Here is a 13,545-nt window from a genome sequence, read left to right as displayed (position 1 = left end):
ACACACACCCTCTCCCTATTTCAAAGTCAGTGCAAAACTCATCTCTTTCCTAAAGCATATGGTTCCAACTGACCCCTGATCCGCTGATATTTATCAGAGACACTCCTCTATGTTCCTTGGACGAAGACTTCTGGCTTGATCTACCATCGATCACTCTACTCTATTTTTTTATGTCTTAACCCAACCGGTCGAAACAGACGGCTGCCCCACAGAGCCTGGGTTCTGTTCAAGGTTTCTTCCCCAGAGGGAGTTTTTCCTTGCCTCCGTTGCTAAATGCTTGCTCATGTGGGGTTTCAGTTGCTTCTTTGTTTTCGTTTCTGAATGTGACCCTCATGTGTAGCGTGCCGTGGGATTTGGCGCTATTAAATGAATTGAATCGAATTGAATTAATGTGGGGCCACCTAGTGTACACCGCTATAATTACACGAGCTGAACTAATACTGTCATACAGCTTTTGATTGATTATATCAGGGGTGTCCAAACTTTTGCCAGACAGGGCCACACAGTGAACAATGAAAGGCTGCAACTTTGATATTTTGTAAAGTGATATATACACTGCTCAAAAAAAATAAAGGAACACTTGGAAAACACATCAGATCTAAACTGGGGGAAAATGATGTTGAATATCTTTCCTGATAATAAGTGGGTGATGTATTAGTAACAAAATGATGCCACATAATTTGATAGAAATGAAAATGATCACCCTATAGAGGGTGGAAATCAAAGACACCCCAAAAATGAAAGTGAAAAAATGATGCAGCACACTGGTCCATTTTGCTAAAATGTCATTGTAGCAACTCAAAATGATTCTCAGTAGTTTGTGTGGCCCCCACGTGCTTGTACGCATGCCTGACAACGTCGGGGCATGCTCCTAATAACACTACGGATGGTGTCCTGGGGGATCTCCTCCCAGATCTGGACCAGGGCATCACTGCGGTACCTGGACGCATGGAGGAGATTCCAGAAGACAGGTAGTTACTCCAGGAGAGCTGGACAGGGCCGTGGAAGGTCCTTCAACCCTCAGCAGGATCGGTATCTGCTCCTTTGTGCAAGGAGGAACAGGATGAGCACTGCCAGAGCCCTACAAAATGACCTCCAGCAGGCCACTGGTGTGAACGTTTCTGACCAAACAATCAGAAACAGGCTCCATGAGGGTGGCTTGAGGGCCCGACGTCCTGTAGTGGGCCCTGTGCTCACTGCCCAGCACCGTAGAGCTCCATTGGCATTTGCCATAGACCACCAGAATTGGCAACTACACCACTGGTGCCCTGTGCTCTTCCCTGATGAGAGCAAGTTCAACCTGAGCACATGCGACAGACGTGAAAGGGTCTGGAGATGCCGTGGAGAACGTTATGCTGCCTGCAACATCATTCAGCATGACCGCTTTGGTGGTGGGTCAGTGATGGTCTGGGGAGGCATATCCCTGGAAGGACGCACAGACCTCTACAGGTTAGATAACGGCACCCTGACTGCTATTAGGGATCGGGATGAAATCCTTGGACCCATTGTCAGAACCTACACTGGTGCAGTGGGACCTGGGTTCCTCCTGGTCCACAACAATGCCCGACCTCATGTGGCTAGTGTATGCAGGTAGTTCCTGGAGGATGAAGGAATTGATACCATTGACTGGCCCCCACGTTCACCTGACCTAAACCCAATAGAACACCTCTGGGACATTATGTTTAGGTCCATCCGGCGCCGCCAGGTTGCTCCTCAGGCTGTCCAGGCGCTCATGGATGCCCTGGTCCAGATCTGGGAGGAGATCCCCCAGGACACCATCCGTAGTCTCATTAGGAGCATGCCCCCACGTTGACAGGCATGCGTACAAGCACGTGGGGGCCACACAAACTACTGAGAATCATTTTGAGTGGCTACAATGACATTTTAGCCAAATGGACCAGTGTGCTGCATCATTTTTTCACTTTCATTTTTGGGGTGTCTTTGATTTCCCCCCTCTATAGGGTGATCATTTTCATTTCTATCAAATGATGTGGCATCATTTTGTTACTAATACATCACCCACTTATTATCAGGAAACATATTCAACATCATTTTTCCCCCAGTTTAGATCTGATGTGTTTTCCAAGTGTTCCTTTAATTTTTTTGAGCAGTGTATTTCAATATATAGATGTGTGATATCAGTGAGGAAGTATACTATCAATATGAACTTCGGTCTTTCTTCCCATTTTTGCTTTTTTTTTCTTTATATTTAAACTATTTTCCAAATACACTCCTGATCAAAATCTTAAGACCAGTTGAAAAATGGCTAGAATTTACATTTTGCACATTTGGATCTTAATGAGGTTTTAAGGAGAGTTACAATATGCTATATAATATATATAAGGGGAGTGAGACAAAAAACATTTGGCGCTTGTAATTTAAACAAAGAAAAGAAAAACTGAAATAGGCTGTTTATCAGCTGATCAAAAGTTTAAGACCACAGGCTATAAAAGCCAAAATCTGCTCAAAATGTTCATTTTGTGTCAGGCATTACACTGTCATGCCCTTCTGATGGTAAAGCTAAGAAGCTTTCTCTTTTTCAACGTGGTCGGATTGTTGAACTGCATAAGCAAGGCCTCTCGCAGCGTGCCATGGCTGCTGAGGTTGGGCGCAGTCAGACAGTCATTCTACATTTTTTGAAAGATCCTGAGCATTATGGAACAAAAAAGTCAAGTGGTAGACTCAACAAAATCACACCTGCGCTGAGCTGAAGGATCCGATTGGCTGTCCATCAAGACACAGGGTGGTCTTCCACCCACATTAAGGCCTTACTGGTGCCGACTGCAGCGCAATAACCATCAGACGACATCTGCGGGAAAAGGGTTTAAAAAAACAAAAAAGGAATTCAAAGACCTCGTCTCCTTCAACGCCACAAAAGTGCCCGTTTAGTCTTTGCCAGGGAGCATCAAACATGGGACATTGAAAGGTGGAAAAAAGTTTTATTCTCTGATGAGAAAAAATGTAACCTTGACGGTCCAGATGGCTTCCAACGTTACTGGCATGACAAGGAGATCCCACCTGAGATGGGAGGGGGTCCATCATGGTCTGGAGTGCTTTTCCATTCAGTGGAACATCGGAGCTTCAGGTGGTGCAGGGTCGTCAAACGGCGGCTGCTTACGTGTAGATGTTGCAGCGGGCATCCCTCATGACCGAGGGTCCTCGTCTGTGTGGTAACAGCTGGGTTCTTCAACAGGACAACGCTGCAGTTCACAATGCTGGCTTGACCAAGGACTTCTTCAGGGAGAATAACATCACTCTTTTGGACCATCCTTCATGTTCCCCTCATTTCAATCCCATAGAGAACATTTGGGGATGGATGGCAAGGGAAGTTTATAAAAATGGCCATCAGTTCCAGACAGTTGATGCCCTTGGTGAAGCCATCTTCACCACTCGGAGCAATGTTCCCACTAGCCTCCTGGAAACACTCGCATCAAGCATGCCCAAAGCCACTTTTTAGTGATGAACAAGAACGGTGGAGCTACTCATTACTGAGTCCTACTGACAACATTTTTTGTTCTGGTTTAGAGAGTTTTTTTTTTATTTTTGAGGGATGGCTTTAAACTTTTGATCATCTGATAAACAGCCTATCTCAGTTGAATTGTTGTTTTCAATAAATTACTTTTTCAAAATGCTTTTTGTCTCACTCCCTCTTCTTGTTTTTGCATATTGTAGCTCTGCTTAAAACCTTATTAAGATCCAAATGTGCAAAATGCTAATTCTAGCCATTTTCAACTGGTCTTAAGATTTTGATCAGGAGTGTATTTAAACTTCTTAAATAATATTTGTACATTTTCTTTTTGTATTTATGACTTCATACCATAATATTATAACTTTGTTCCCCAACCTAATTTTCCAAAAATTACAACTTTATTTTTGTTGTTGTTTCTCATAATTACAACTTTTTAAAAAGTAACTCATATTATGAGTTTATTTTCCTAAAATTGCGACATTTTTCTCATGAGATTACATTACATAAGATTAATATTTTTGACTTTATTCTCCTAATATTACAGCTGTTTTTTCCACTTTTGCTCTTGTTAATTTTCCAACTATTTCAAATTTCTTCTTGTTATTCCCATAATATTTTGACTTTATTCTTGTAATATAACTTTTTCTGCAACCTAATTTTCCAAAAATGACAAGTTTATTTATTTTTGGTTTCCATAATAATACGACTTAAAAAACATCATTTTTCTTTAATATTTAATCTTTATGCTACTAAAAGGGTATTTTTAATCATAATATTACATTATTCTTGTAAAAGTATGACCTTTTCTCGCTAGACAACTTTTTTCTCTTCATATTTTGACTTTTTTCTTGTAAAATTAGGGCCGATTTTTCCATTTTTGCTGCTGCTGTTGTTGTTGTTTTTTTTTTTTTTATTTTCATGTCAACAAAAAAAATAGCCGAGGACCACAAATGTCCCCAGGCCGCACTTTGGACACCCATGCATGATGTTTTTACCTTCCTATTTTGTTAAATAATCTAATCAAAATATTAAACATGGTCCAATATTTTTGCAGTGCAGTTCCCAAAGACGTAATTTAAAAACATATTTTCAAATTAATAACTTCTGGGTTTGTATTACAATTATTTGATACTATTTTAAAACATATTTCATTCATGGTTTGTGATAGTAGTGTCAAATATAAGTAGAAGTCGCTACATAAAAATTAATCCCCTGGTTAGCGTCGCGTATTCGCCTATGACGTATTAGCGTGATGACGTACTTCCGGTTAAATGTCAACCTTGCATACTGCGTGACAGTTGACAACGCAGAGCCGGACCAAAAAAAAGAAAAGACGGACGCTGGGTTCATAAAGTAGTCAGAACAAGGTAGTTACTTATTAACTTTCACTTCTTGGCTGTAGTTATGACATGTATTTGTTTTTTTCTGCGTGTGTTAGGCGACACGAACTTTAGCGCTTTAGCGAACTTTCAGGACCTTGACGTCAACGCTAATGATTATTGTTGTTTACCTTAGGTCGACTAAATGCTGTTATAGCTCCTGTACCACTAACAACAATAAAAAGTGTGTCAGCATGCTCTGAAAGTTCTACCAAGCAGTTATGAGTGTATAATTTTAGTTCAGAATACATAATTATGCAAGATAAAAGCCATTTAACATGCTGGTCTTTCATTGCTAAGCTACGTGTAATTAGGTGACATTTGTAACATTGCCGTAACTAATCAACAAGTGGGTATTTTTTCTGGAATTTCCCTCATAGAGGCCTCATATGCACTGCAATAAGCACATCTAGTTGTACACAGAGTGACAGCTGTGTGTGTGTGTGTGTGTGTGTGTGGGTGTGGAGATCAAGTGTCCTTGCAGCAACTTGTCATAATAAAAATAGTCAAGGAGAAGATCAGTGCGAGAGAGCAAAGTGAACACATAAGAAATGGATGGTTGTTGCTTACTGGGCCCCACTTTTCCATTCACGCTTTTCAAGCTGGTGTGATTATTAGAGCTTGCACATACCAGCAGAATTATCCAGGCGATCGGGAACAGGGTGGTCCACTTCTAGATTGCTGATACTCAATTTTTAAAAGTTGCTTTTCTCTACATTACAGGCAAACAATGTCTTTCATATTTGACTGGATCTACAGGGGCTTCAGCAGCGTCTTGTCACTTTTAGGTAATGTACAACAATGACTATTATTATTATTGTTCATTTTTGACAGAATGAAGAGTCCCTCTTTCTCATGTATCTACAAGTAATCCCTCGTTTATCGCTGCTAGTTGGTTCCAGACCCGACCGTGATAAGCGCATTTCGGCAAAGTACAATTCCTCATTTATAAATGGAATATTTCCATAGTTAGAGCATAGAGAGCCTGTTTATGACCTTCTAACTACGGATTTTAACATTATTAGAGCCCTCTAGACAGGAAATAACACCCCTATATTCACCTGTACACTTCTGTTACCCAATATAGTAGACATCAAAAGAGAAAATAAGACATAAGTCATAAATAAGACATAATATAGAGTCACAAGTGATAGTATTGGGAAAGTTCCCTGCTGTTCGTTTTTACTTCCTGTTCTGTAGAGTACTTCTTTCGGTGGCTATTGTCCCATCAGTGTAACATTACTGAGACCTAGTGACCAGTGTAGAATACTACATAATCTACAAATAATCATTAAGTCTTCTGAATGCCTAAATGCTTCATAGGCAAAAAAAAATACATAAAATGTGCTTAAATATGCATATTTTAAAGAAATAATAGGCCATATTCAACCATGAAACCATGACATTTATTAATTAATACATTTTGTAAAAGCCGTGATAGAGTGAAGTTCAAAGTGCAAAGAAGGCGAGGGATTACTGTCGTTTCTTACGTGCAATACTGTATAAAAACTGAGACAGCGTACGAAAACCGAGGCAAAATTTTGGCGAAGATTCTCAACGGAAAACGAACAGTGCAAAAACTGGGGCACACGAAAACCACAGTCTACGAAAACAGAGGCAAAATTTTGGTAAATATTTTTGATGGAGACCGAATCATACAAAAAGTGGTGCGTATGAAGACCGAGGCAAAATATTTTGGCTGAAGACTTTTGACGGAAACCGAATCACTCGAAAACCGGGGCATACGAAAACCGAGACATAATTTTGGTGAAAATTTTTCAATGAAAAACTAATCATACGAAAACTGGGGCGTATGAAAACCGAGACAGTGTACGAAAACCGAGGCAATATTTTGGCAAAGATTTTTGAGGGAAAACGAATAATACGAAAACTAGGGTGTACGAAAACAGACATTGTACAAAAACCGAGTCAAAATTTTGGCTGAAGATTTTTAACGGAAACCGAATCATTCGAAAACTGGGGCATACGAAAACCGAGACTAGGGATCATATTTTGATAAAAGAGATTATCTTTATGTAGCATACTTGTAGTACAAAAGTACAGGTGTTTGTATGCAACTCTCTGTCTTTTTGTCTGCAGGATTGTACAAGAAGAGCGGCAAGCTGGTGTTCCTCGGACTCGACAATGCGGGGAAAACGACGCTACTGCACATGCTCAGAGATGACAGGCTGGGACAGCACGTACCCACGCTACATCCAAGTACGCACTTTGACATGCTAGGTGAGCAGTACGGTTGTACTCGTTCATTCACATTTATCTCTTATCTGTGCGTCCTTAGCGTCTGAGGAGCTTACCATCGCTGGAATGACCTTTACGACATTTGACCTTGGAGGACATACACAAGGTCGGGATGAGATTGATGTTCTTTGGAAGATTTGGAATGATGTTTTTTTTTCTTCCCCTTTCCAGCACGAAGGATCTGGAAAAACTACCTCCCGGCCATAAACGGTATCGTCTACCTGGTGGATTGCGCCGATCACGAGCGGCTGGCCGAGGCGAAAGTAGAGCTGGACGTGAGATCGTTGAATTCATCCTAACACGCATACTCTCCCTCACGACACGTCAGCAACCATTTTATGACTTCATCCTCTCAAGGGACAACACAGGTGGTCCTCGTTTTTACCACGTTCCGCGTTACTTCACTGTGGTCCGTAAATACGAGAAAGGCTCAATAACCAGCAGTTACACTAGTTAGCTACATAACATCGCTCATGAATGTCTCCCCCCCGACGTGCGCCAACGTTTTTTTTTTTAGACTATGAATTTATATAACTGAATTTATTGCCTTTCAGTTTTATTAAATGAGTTTTTTTTTTTTACATCAAATAACACTTAAAAAAATGTTTTTGAATGAAAAATTTAAACACAAAAATGTGTGTTTAAAAAAATCTATTTGTGAAAATATGGTGTTTTAAAATTCAGTTAATAGAAATTCAGTTTATGGGATAAATCAAATTCAGTGCAAAAAAATAATTCAGTGCAAAACAGAATTTTTATGAAGTGCATTTTAAAACGCTGTATTTAAGCAAACTGAATCTTTAAACTCAGTATTTCAATGTAGGGAATTTCAAAACACGCATTTTGCGTACAGTTTTATATTCATTTACATTTTCAGCATGAAATCAAGTAAAAAAAATTAAATAAAATACAAAAATTTAAATACAAAAAATTCAGTTACATAAATTCAGTGTCTAAAAAAAGTTTAGGTAATAAAGAAACAAATGAACCTTCATAGAAAATGACCAAATGAACAACGGCCACAACACTGGCCGCACTTTTGGTCTGAACCGCTCAACTGTTGCGACCATCATTAAGGATGAAGGTCATATCCTTGAGCATGTTAAAGGATCTGCTCCTGTGAAAGCGACGGTAATAACTAAGCAGCATAGCGGCCTTGTGATGAGTGATATGGATTCAGCAGAAGGCTAAAAGACAGTCTCTTATTGGCCCGCGGCATATTCTAAAAATATAATTTAACAAGAAGATTTTTTAAAAAGCAACAACGGCAGCAAAAATGGAAAAATGTGCAGTAATTTTACAAGAATAAAGTCAAAATATTAAAGAGAAAAAAATTGCACTCTAAAGAGGAAAAAGTTATAATTTTACGAATAATAATATAATATAATAATAATTTTAACTTAATATGAGAAAAAAACGTCATTTTAGTAAAAAAACAGAAAAACAAGTTTGCGCCTATCTCGCAAAAGTTCATCTTTTTTTTTTTTCGTCCTTCAATTTTTTTTTCTCCGTGTCCCCTCAGGGGCTCCATAAGAAACAAACAAAACAACAAATAAAGTTGTAATTTTTGGAAAATTACTTTGCACAAAAAGTTATAATGTCACGGGAATAAAGTCTAAATATTATGGCAGTAAGGTCATAAATATGAGAAGAAAATTTACAAGAATAAAGTTTAAATAGTTGGGGAAAAACATTAGCGCAAGTGGAAAAAAACAGTTGTAATTTTACGACAAAAAAGTTGAAAAGTTACAAGAAAAAAGTCGGACTTTACGAGAATAAAGTCGAAATATTAAGAGAAAAAAGTCGTACACTAACGTGAAAAAAAGTCACAATTTTACCTGAATAAAGTCAAAATTAAGAGGAAAAAGTCGTATGCTAACAAGAAAAAAAAGTGAGTTTTTAAAGTCTAAATATATAATAAAGGAAGAAGAATGTCATTGTGGTAGCATAGAGTTGAAATATTAAAGAAAAAACATATTTTTTAAAAGTGGTAATATAATGACCAACAAACAAGACATAATAAAGTAGTAATTTTTGGAATCAGTTATAATAATATGAGAATAAAGTCAAAATATTGTGGGACTAAAAACATATTATTCTGGAAAAAAAAAGATTTATTTAAGAAGAAAAACAACAGCAAAAATGGGAAACAAAGCGAAGTTGATATTAATGAACGACTTTTTCATTTATACGACAAAGCCGAGATGCAGTTTAAGGGGAGGTTTATGCGGTTTAATCCATCTTCAATGGAGAGTAAATCTATACTGCTATACAAGCTATGCACAGACTACTCTAAAGTATTTGTAAGCTTCATTTCTATAGTGTTGTCCCTTGATCAAATCTACGGTAATAAAAGCGGTTGCTGAGATGTGAGGGGTGTGCTCTCTTTTAAGACGCTCGCCCTGTGTAGGCTCTTTTAACCGATGACACCATCTCAAACGTCCCGGTTCTCATCCTGGGGAATAAAATTGATCGACCGGAGGCCATCAGCGAGGACGCGCTGCGAGGGATGTTTGGTCTGCACGGACACACGACAGGAAAGGTGATGAGGCACATGACAAGAACATCTAGCACACGTTTTAGCACCGCTCATTGAAAACGGTTTCTTTTTTTGTCTATGATGTGTGTGTGTGTGTGTGTGTGTGGTGTGTAAAGGTTCATTTTTCATGACATTTTCAGCATAACGGTTGGTTGGTATATGTTTTTTTGTTTTTTTTTAGGGAAACGTGTCACTGAAGGAGCTAAATTTGAGGCCAATGGAGGTTTTTATGTGCAGCGTTCTGAAGAGACAAGGATACGGAGAAGGCTTTCGTTGGCTGTCTCAGTACATCGACTAATTCAAAGCTATGACGGAGTATTAGGGCCACATTAAAAAAAACAGATCTCGAGAATAAAGTCATAAATTTATGAGAAAAAGTCATAAAACAAGAAAAAGTAAAGAATAAGGTCGTAAATTTACGATTAAAAATTAATTCTCGTAAATGGACAACTTTTGTACGAGTTTTATTCTCAAAATCTCTGATTTTTTTTTACAAGAAAAAACTTGTACATTTACAAGAAAAAGTCTTAATGTACAAGAAATAAAGTTGTACCTTTCCGAAAAAAGTAGTAAATTTACGAGAATAAAGTCATGCATTTGCGAGGAAAAAAAGTTGTACATTTACCAAAAAAGGCATACATTTATGAAAAAAAAGTCCTAAATTTATGAGAAAAAGTTGTAAAACAAGAAAAAGTAAAGAATAAAGTCATAAATTTATGAGAATTTTTTTCTCGTAAATTTACGTTTTTTTTTCTTGTAAATTTACAAGAAAAAAAGTCATAATATTACCTTTGCCCGAGGCCAAAGGTCACATAAGCCCCCACTTTTCATAGCTGTCTCAGGCAATGCCTGTTACAACAGAGTATTAAAATAATCTGAGATTTCGAGAATAAAGTCGTAAATGTACGAGAAAAAAAAGTTGTAATACTACCTTTGCCCAAGGCCAAAGGTCACACAAGTCCCCACTTTTCACAGCTGAGTATTAAAATAATCTGAGATTTCAAGAATAAAGTTTTCTCTCGTAAATTTACGAGAAAAAAGTTGTAAATTTACAAAAAAAAGTCGTACATTTACGAGAATAAAGTCATAAATTGACGACAAAAAAAGTTGTACATTTCCGAGAATGCAGTCTATAACTTTATGTTCCAGGCATTGCCTGAGACAGCTGTGAAAAGGGGGGACTTATGTGAGCGTTGGCCGGCGTGGAGGGGGCGTGGTAAGGAAGGCTGAAGTCAGAAGGAATCTGTTTGTGCTCAACTGCTCTTTTTTGCTGCCACGTTATAAATGAAAGCTTGCATGAAGCAAGAGGAAAGTTCCCTTCCTTCCTGAAGAGCTATGCTCTATTTTCCCTCTGACACGTAATATTACCACTCTATTCACATCAATTTATGACTTTATTCTTGTAATATTACGACTTTTTTTTCTCATAAATTCACGACTTTGTTCTGGAAATGTCAGATTTTTATTTTTTCCAACGTGGCCCTAACACGCCGTTGTAAAAGCAGACCCCACCTCTTCTGATTTACAAAAGCAAAACAAATCTACCTGCCCCACAAAGATATTCTTTCACAATGTACACGTTGACGGAAATGGTTTTATATTCAGGTGAAGTGTAAGGAATGATCCTCTTGCTGTGAATTCTACCTTTGGGTGCCATTTAGAACGTGTCATCGCGGCAAGTCACTTTCTGACTCGCACTTATTTTTAGCAGCTGGTGTTGACTTACACCGGAGGTCAGTTTGTTTAAAGTTTTGTGGATGGTGCTCGTCCTCTTGGCAGGCATGCATTGGTAACTCATGTTTAACTGTGCATGAGATAATCATATTTCAAATGGTGTTATTTTCCAACTGAAACCGCTTTAAGTGACTTTTTGCTGTGAGATTCTCTCCGAGAGAACGCCGTTATGCTGTATGATTGCAGTCTATGATGACTGGGCAGACTTGTGGTGTTTTCACGATGAATATTCACCGCGACAAGACTGGAGTACTTTGTGATTAGTACCTGCCAACAACATGCACTGTTATTATGAGAGTACTTCCTTGGCTTGAAATACTGCAGGTGATAAAAAGTAATACATGCAACTGTTTTATTTTTCTATGTAATATATTGTTTTGTACAAATGCTATTATTTATTAGTTAGTTCTGAAGCAGTTAAGCGGTTACAAAAGGTGGTGTCACGTTTGATGGGAATAAACACTTTCTACAATCATTTATCTTTTGTCTCTTACATTTTGTTCTTACTACTTTGAAAATATTTTTCTTTTACACTCAAAGCTAATATATAATTGAAACGCAAACAAAAGTCCCGCCTTCTTGCTTCCTATTGGTGCTTTCTAACCAATCACTATAGCCGGTAAGTGTCTCGTGAGCCAATGAGGCGAGATCAGGAAGTTGTCGCGCTCGGAAAATACTCGTTTTTCTTGAAACATTCGTGTTAAAAATGTTCACACAAAGGTGGTTATATCGCCACCTGTGTCTGTCTCTAAAGGTTAAACTTGTAGTAGTTAAACATTCCTGTAGACATGGGCAAAGTTCACTTGCTCTGCTGCTAGTCTTGCATCGTGGACGTAAAGGAGGTTGAAAAGTGTTGCCGTGTTGTTATCTTGACGGAAGCTTTTCTACCAATGTACCAGTAGGCGTTAAACGTTTTTTTTTTCTTTCATCGTCCAGTGCATAGACGTACACACCGCATCGAGCGCTGAACCGTGTCACTACTCAATCTGTACCCGGAACGCAATCGGTGCCGCGCATGCACGAGAACGACGTCACTTCCTCCGTTAGCAATTTTCTTTCCAACAGTGCTTCTGCGACGTCACGTGCTGTGGTAATTATTTTTTTAAATGTATGAACATAAATGGTCAATAACCATACTTCATATATGTAATATATTGGGAGGTTATTTTATAAGCGATTGTTAAAATTATACTTTGTTAGCATGTTTCTATTGTCTTATGACGTCCACCAAGACTGAGCTACATAAAAACTTATAAATTGTCCACTTGCACCATTGATATGATGTAAGAAAAAAAGATTGATTATTTTGTAATTTATCAAAACTTTATAACGTTTTTGTGAGTGGAGGGGGGGAGACTGCAATACATACTCAGAAAGCAATCGTTTTAACTGGGCTCTACACATGTGCAAAACGCATCTGCATCCTGTCGGCCTATTTTTCGGCAGTCACGTTAGGCATGTGTAATCTTCTCCATCCGTCGATCTATTTACGGCAGCAAGCAATATAGCACAGAAATAGAATAAGATAGTTTTAGGCAACCAAAGAAAATCATGATCAGGATGTAGCTCCAGGACAGCCAGGTATGTGGTACCACCAGGGAACATCACTGATGGCCTCCTCCTCTTCCTGCACCTCATATTATTTCACTTGCCCTCCAGCTTGATACTATGCATGATATTACATGGCTTTTAATTCATATATGTGAAATGATATATTTATTAAAACTTATAAATACTATGCAAGTTGGTTGAGGTATTGAAATTATCCTTAAACATTCACATCTGTATACTAACACATTTCATAAATAATGTGTTGTTGCTTATCAGAGTGTAGTACAAATGAACGAAGTAGCCAAAGACTAACAAATAAATAAGTAGCTATTAAAATGACTATTGTTAAGTTTAGCTCTGAGCTGGAGATAAATCTGCCGACGGAGAACCTCTCTTCTTACATTTAAAAAAACGAATAACTTCGCTTCTGTAATGTCACATTTAGTTTGTTCTTCTTCACTTTAGTTAGGTTTTCGCTCTCCTTTTTAAGGCTGATATCGTTCTGTGAAGACGTCAGGGTAAATATGAGACCAGCTGACACAACCGGAAAGTGTGAGGAAGTCTAGACCGTCTGAATTGACAAGGCTGGTTCGCGACTTGAGGAGGAGCCCCCG

General features: G+C 38.3%; 1 protein-coding gene across 1 annotated transcript; it reads left to right on the top strand.

Annotated features, from left to right (window-relative positions):
- Positions 1–4,725: 4,725 nt before the first annotated feature.
- On the top strand, positions 4,726–11,842 carry sar1ab (secretion associated, Ras related GTPase 1Ab). The gene is made up of 7 exons (XM_054799651.1): positions 4,726–4,836; positions 5,572–5,636; positions 6,949–7,068; positions 7,148–7,213; positions 7,279–7,382; positions 9,518–9,649; positions 9,828–11,842. The coding sequence occupies exons 2-7, from the start codon at positions 5,579–5,581 to the stop codon at positions 9,942–9,944; spliced, it is 597 nt and encodes a 198-aa protein (XP_054655626.1). The 5' UTR covers positions 4,726–4,836; positions 5,572–5,578; the 3' UTR covers positions 9,945–11,842.
- The last annotated feature ends 1,703 nt before the right edge of the window (positions 11,843–13,545 follow it).

The sequence above is a fragment of the Dunckerocampus dactyliophorus genome, chromosome 14, assembly GCF_027744805.1.
Source record: "Dunckerocampus dactyliophorus isolate RoL2022-P2 chromosome 14, RoL_Ddac_1.1, whole genome shotgun sequence".
NCBI lineage: Eukaryota > Metazoa > Chordata > Actinopteri > Syngnathiformes > Syngnathidae > Dunckerocampus > Dunckerocampus dactyliophorus.
Note: the sequence above shows the minus strand (reverse complement) of the source record. Positions and strands in the feature narration are given on the sequence as shown.

What these genes read in the sequence shown, in the direction of transcription:
- sar1ab (XM_054799651.1), top strand. Translation starts at nt 5,579, where the DNA reads ATGTCTTTCATATTTGACTGGATCTACAGGGGCTTCAGCAGCGTCTTG. An exon ending in AGGCGAAAGTAGAGCTGGAC is followed by an intron (nt 7,383 to 9,517) that starts GTGAGATCGTTG and finishes CGCCCTGTGTAG; the next exon opens with GCTCTTTTAACCGATGACAC. An exon ending in ACGGACACACGACAGGAAAG is followed by an intron (nt 9,650 to 9,827) that starts GTGATGAGGCAC and finishes GTTTTTTTTTAG; the next exon opens with GGAAACGTGTCACTGAAGGA.